Source organism: Protopterus annectens, chromosome 1.part0 (genome assembly GCF_019279795.1).
Source record: "Protopterus annectens isolate FY-2018-M chromosome 1.part0, PAN1.0, whole genome shotgun sequence".
In the NCBI taxonomy this organism is placed as follows: Eukaryota; Metazoa; Chordata; order Ceratodontiformes; family Protopteridae; genus Protopterus; species Protopterus annectens.
In genome coordinates this window covers 1,551,986,951-1,551,992,950 of record NC_056725.1, presented here as the reverse complement: position 1 = coordinate 1,551,992,950, position 6,000 = coordinate 1,551,986,951, and the positions used below count along the sequence as shown (strand labels likewise).

The 6,000-nt window shown below is 39.7% G+C and overlaps 1 protein-coding gene across 1 annotated transcript in view; it reads left to right on the top strand.

The window, feature by feature from the left end:
• AKIRIN2 (akirin 2) overlaps positions 1 to 6,000 on the top strand; it is a 473,016-nt gene that overhangs the window by 3,971 nt on the left and 463,045 nt on the right. Inside the window, exon 2 of the mRNA XM_044073113.1 lies at positions 3,736 to 3,798. Coding sequence (XP_043929048.1) covers positions 3,736 to 3,798 — 63 coding nt within the window. The remainder of the gene's footprint in view (positions 1 to 3,735; positions 3,799 to 6,000) is intronic.

Here is a 6,000-nt window from a genome sequence, read left to right as displayed (position 1 = left end):
TGAATACATTTCAATACTTCAGAAGTCTGAGTAGCTAAAGTTTTATGGTGACGAAAGCTAAAATGATGACTGATTTTCTTCGTGTTTCACTGTTGCAGTCATCCCATTTCAGTTTATCCCTGACATGATTGTCCTGAGCCAGCCCGAATACTTGAGACTTTTTATTTCTGCGTTGGTTGTTGTTGCTTGAGGACTGACTTCAGGTCATCAGTAGTGTAAAGTAAGGCAGCCAACGCCATTACATCAGTCTTTCTTGCCATGGAGCCCGAAGCAGAAGTAGTTTGTACGAGTGCCTGTCGGCCGCTACCTGAGTTTTCGTTTCCGAATTGAAGTTGAAGTCTTCTAAAGATCAGTATCCCCTTGAGATCCATTTTTCTTGCACTAACTGATGTCAGAAAAGTTAATAATTTGTCTCGCCTTTAGAAAGGAAATACCACACCGAGACACCCACCCTTACTGCGTCACTTGTTTAGGCCCAGACCATGACTTCCTCCGTTGTCGCTTCTGTGCTTTGTTCAACTCCAGAACTATCAGTCTGTCCCTTGTTGTAGCCAGATATTTTCGTTTACGGTCCTCTAATTCTGATATGGCTTCTCTAAGCCATCCGACAGCAGTTCTTCTGAAAAAACGTTAAGATAAAGACAGAGACAGATCGCACAAGTCCAAACCTACTGACGATGCTTCTGTTAAGCTAGTCGTCAGTCCTCTGGTACTCCATGTGGCGCGCTGTCGCAGCTCCTGATGCATGCTTCAGTTGATTTACAGGTTGCTACCGAGACCCTTTTGGAGTCTGATATGCCGCAAAACTCTTCTTTGGTTAAGGATCCTGTGGTCGTTTCTACTTTGGATGGTTTCGGAGCCGCTGAGCAGGCACTGGCTTCTGAGAAAATCCTTCGTACTACTGAATCTTGCCACAAACTGAGGTAGTCTTTTGCGACTACAGTCCTTTCAAAAACTACCAAGTTTCTTAGGCCCAGGGTTCAATCCACACCCAAAAAAATGACGGCCCACTCTCAGGCATCTGCTACCTTGCCTCAGTCTCAAATGCTTAAAATGGCAGAAGACCTTATCATGCTGATCAGGGGAAGCCAAGCTACCCCCTCAAAAAGGAAGAGATCTGTCCCCTATAGTTTTGTCTGAACAAGAGTCAGATGAATCTGATGCATCTGACTATGAAGGCATCCAACCCCTCTCCACTTATGAGAATTCTGATGCAGAGTACTCCATTCATTCAGCCTCTCCCCAGAGGATTTTTCCTTTGGGGAAACCCTGCATAGTTTAAAGGAGCATTTCCAGTGGGATAGTCAGGACTTCCCTCAGTCCAAAAAGAGACTCTGGGAATTCCTAGATCTTCTGCAACACAAGACCATTGGCCATCCCCCCAGTCCTGGATGTTGTGGATGATGTTTTCCTTGAATCCAGCTGGACTCCTGATGCCCTACCTCCTGCTCTGAGAAAACCAGGCAGGTGCTGTAGAGTCCCTGACTCGCACAAATATCTTAAAAATCTGAATAGCTGACCCTGAGGTCATTTCTCAAGGGCAAAAAGGGATTAGAGCAACCTCGGCTAAGAGTCCTACCCCTTCAGACAGGGATTCCCTGGCATTAGACAGATGGGGTAAAAAGGTGTGCACCTCAGCTACTCTTGCTTTCAGGGCACTAAATTGTGAGATGTTCTTCGTGTTTCACTATTGCAGTCATTAAATTTGGGTAATCTGCTGGCAGGTTGCCCTCGGTTGGCCTGAATATCAAAGTCTTGGGTCCTGCGTCGGTTGCTGTCTCTTCTTCCATGACGTCACGTCGTCAGGGGTATAAAACAGGCAGCCGACTCCATTTTATTTAGTCTTTCTTGCCACACGGTGCCTGAAGCGGAAGTAGTTCACAAGTGCCGGTCGGCCGACTCCTGAAATTTTCACATTTGGGTTTCAGAACTAAAGTCTTCAGTTAAAGCTACATACCCCGTTGGGTAAACTTTTTCTTGCTCCATACCAACGTCAGTAAAAGTTAAGAATTGCATTACTTGTGTGAAGCAAATACCTCGTAAGGATTTTCATTTGTACTGTATTCCTTGCCTAGGCCCAGATCTTAACGTGCCTTGGTGTCGGTTTTGTGCTAGATTTACCCAATGCACTGTTAAGCATCGGTGTATCTTTGTTTCACAATATTTTGGAAACAGATTTAACTACCTTGAAATGTCGTCGGATAGCAATCAGACTACCGGAGTTCACAAAAAATGCCAAGAAAAGGACAGACAGACTGAGGGCCAATACCAATGTCGAAGCTTCCCATAAGCCAGTCGCTGGTACTCAGTGAGTTGCTTTTGCAGCCCCTGATGCCCGCTACTTTCGAGTCGCAGGCCTCTACCGAGACCTGTGTGAAGTCCGATCTGATGAAGTCTATCTATTAGACGAAAGCGCTCATCTGTTGTGGTTGGAAGTAAAAAGAATCGATTTTATTATCAGTGTGGTGGTTTGGACTTTTGTTTCTTTACTACTTGGTTTGGTATCAGTTCTATTTTTTATTAAACATAGTATCCCAGGGATACAGATTTCATTTCCATACTCTGCCAATTCCATATGGTTGGCCAGATCTGCCACAAAATCAATGGGCAGAGGCACATAAGTTATGTCCCTCATGGATATGGGGGCTATTCAGCCAGTTCCAGAACAGGAAAAAGGACAAAGATTTTACTCAAGACTGTTCCTGTTACCCAGAAAAGACCATGCCTGACACCCAGTACTGGGTTTATCAGATTTGAACACTTTCCTGGACATACCAAAATTCAAAATGCTAACTTTGCAGCAGCTTCTGCCCATGCTGGGCAAGATCGCTTGGCTAGTGACTCTAGACTTGAGGCATACCTGCAAATCCCAGTAAGGGAATCGTGCAGAAGATACCTCCGCTTCAATGCTGGTTTTATGCATTACCAATTCTCTGCACTGCCTTATGGCTTATCTACTGCGCCCAGGGTCTTTAAGTGCCTGGCACCAGTAATTGCATTTGGATATAGGCTAATATTTTTACATTTATTAACTTTAAGGTGTAGTCATATATATATACATAACTTTATGTATTGTATACATAGGTTTTTTATACTATGGAGCCTATTTATTAGATTACTTCAGATATAGTTTTACTATGTATTAGAATGCTGTATTTAATGGTTGTATAAACAGCAAACACTCTTTTCTATAAGCTGGGCACTTCAACTTGAATGTTCTAAAAGATAGGTAACTAATTGTTTTCAGGTCACACCCTGTTATAATTAATTGAAAGAGTGAAGAACCATTATTATAGGCTAATTAACTTCTAATTTTAATAATGTTCTGTACATATAATGAATGTGTTTACTATTGTCTACTGAATCTGAAGAAGCGTGCCTTTGTGGATGCACGCGAAAGCGCTCATTCTGTTATTTTAATAAAGAAGATTTCGTTACGTGGTGGTGACCTCCAGTTTGTACTACACTTTTCGTTTTTTTCTGGAAACACCTTCGAGGGTCAGGTTTGCTGCTTTTTTCGGCTTTTGGATATTCTCTTTGCTTGTTCCTGACTCTACACGATGGATACCCTAGCCGTAGAACTGGACTATAACCCGGAGAAGAGTTTCTCCAAGTGGAACAGTTTATGTGATAAGAAAGCTAATCCTCTATTGACTTTTGAGCTAACTATGGATGCGGCATTTAATGAAACAGGTACTGCCCATTTGCTGTCGGAGTTTAACTCTGTATTTAAAGAACTTGAAAATAATTTGTACAGACAGTTTCGATTACTTTGGCAAAGACGCCATCTAGAGGCATGTCTGCATTTCAAAATAGTTCCGAGAGGAATGAGAGTGTTATGTATGCCATCTTACGGAAACTCTCATCCGGAACTATTAAAAAATTGGCAAAAGCTTAATCTAGAGCTTAGCTTTAACTACATAAAGCTACTTATAGACTATTTTCTCCCGATAAAGAATGCTTTAATGGAGAAGAATGATAGTCTATATAAAGAAATAGTGAAAAAATTTAAAGGGGAAACTTTTAGCAACAGACTTGACAACTTGTTAAATCAAATAAGTGCATATGGGGAGAGACTCCAAGTAATTAAATTACGTAAACTACAGAGAGACCACAGTGAGTTCATGAATGGCCAGGTCTTTGTATGGGCGAGACAAGATCGTGATAATTTGCAGCAAAGAACCGCAAGGGTAACATCGGATATACAAAGAAATACTTCTGTGGTTGACAGAGACATTGCCCATTTAATTACACCCACTTTACATGATGACATCATGCCGACACTAACCGAAGTCTTAGACAAGCCTCGCATGAACTCAATGATACTCCACCACCCAATCAAATGTCTGCAGCAGCAGGTGGATTTGGGAGCGAGACCAAACTTCAACAGACTAACATTGAGTCTTTTTACCATTACCGTGCGTAAGACGGAGCTCAAGAGGAAGATCGGAGAGTCGCACAAGAAGGAAAAGGAAGATCTCAGGCGAACCGCAGCACAAGAGGGGACGTCAGAAGGACTGAACAGCCTGGTTTACAATTTATCGGACTTAATTTTGAGTAATGTGGATTATTCTTTGTTAAACAAAGGCCTAAGCTATATACCGGCACAAATAAGTAAGATCTCTGATTTGTTAACTGATTTAAGAGCCTTTGCTCGTAAAATTGCGCTAAAATTATCTTTTAAAAATGTTAAAAATGTTTCAAGTAATACTACAGTTTCTAATGTTCAACATAATTTTGAAGGTTTTAAAAAGAAAAGTTTATATACGCCAGTGCCTCATCCATGTATAGATGCATTCATTAAATTGTGTGAAAATGATTTATATAAACATTATACTTTGTATAATAAGGGTACTCTACATTTGTTTCACAACTTATCGCAAGAAGAATGGAGTTCATTGAATTGCTTAATTGAGAACACAAATGTGGTTGTCAGACCAGTAGATAAAGGTGGGGGCTTAGTGCTACTAAATAGTAAAGACTATTATGTATATATGGAACTTCTTCTTAAGGATAATATTACTTACAAATTAATAGATGAAAAAATTGTTCAAAGCCTGATTTTTCAGGTACATCAAGAATTGAATGAACTACTATTATGTAGACAAATTAGTTATGATTTCTATCTATTCTTATTGATTGAGCACCCACTATACCTTATTTAAAAGGTCTTCCAAAAATGCACAAAGGACTGATACCACCTCCCATGCGCCCCATTGTAGTTGGACACAACTGGGTAACAGAAAATGTCTCTCTATTTCTGGAGAAAAAATTAAAACCATTAGTATCTTCAGTACCTACAATTTTAAGAGATTCTTATCAATTGATTGATTATATTAAGAATTTAGACTTTCAGGTTACAGAAACACATCTTTTAGTCACACTAGATGTAAAGAGTCTATTTACTGCAATTCCTAATTTGTATGGTATGGAAGCTATTAGGTCCCTATTAAATAAGGAAGGTAAATTTACCAACAATGAACAAGTTCTAATTAATACACTATTGGAAATAGTTTTGACTAAGAATGCTATGATGTTTAATGAACATTTCTATATACAACAGTGGGGGGTAGCCATGGGCACCCCCTGCGCTAACACTTATGCAAATCTTGTTGTATATAGTTGGGAGACTACAAATCTGTTTACACACCCTAGTTATAAAAAGATACTTTTTTATCACAGATTTGTAGATGATATACTTTTATTATGGGATGGAACCATACAAGAATTGAAAAGTTTTATAGTAGATCTAGAGATGACTACAGACTTTCTAAGGTTCTCAATTGAATACTCTTTCTCTGAAATTGATTTTTTGGATCTAAAAATAAAAAAGAATGGACAAGGGGGACTAGAAACATCTTTATTTAGAAAAGCATGCTGGAAAAATAATTTGTTGCAATATGACAGCATGCACCCAAGATTCATTTTTAAAAATATCGTAAAGGGACAATATGTAAGGGTAGATAGAATATGTCAAGACCTTAATGTTAGGAATCATGA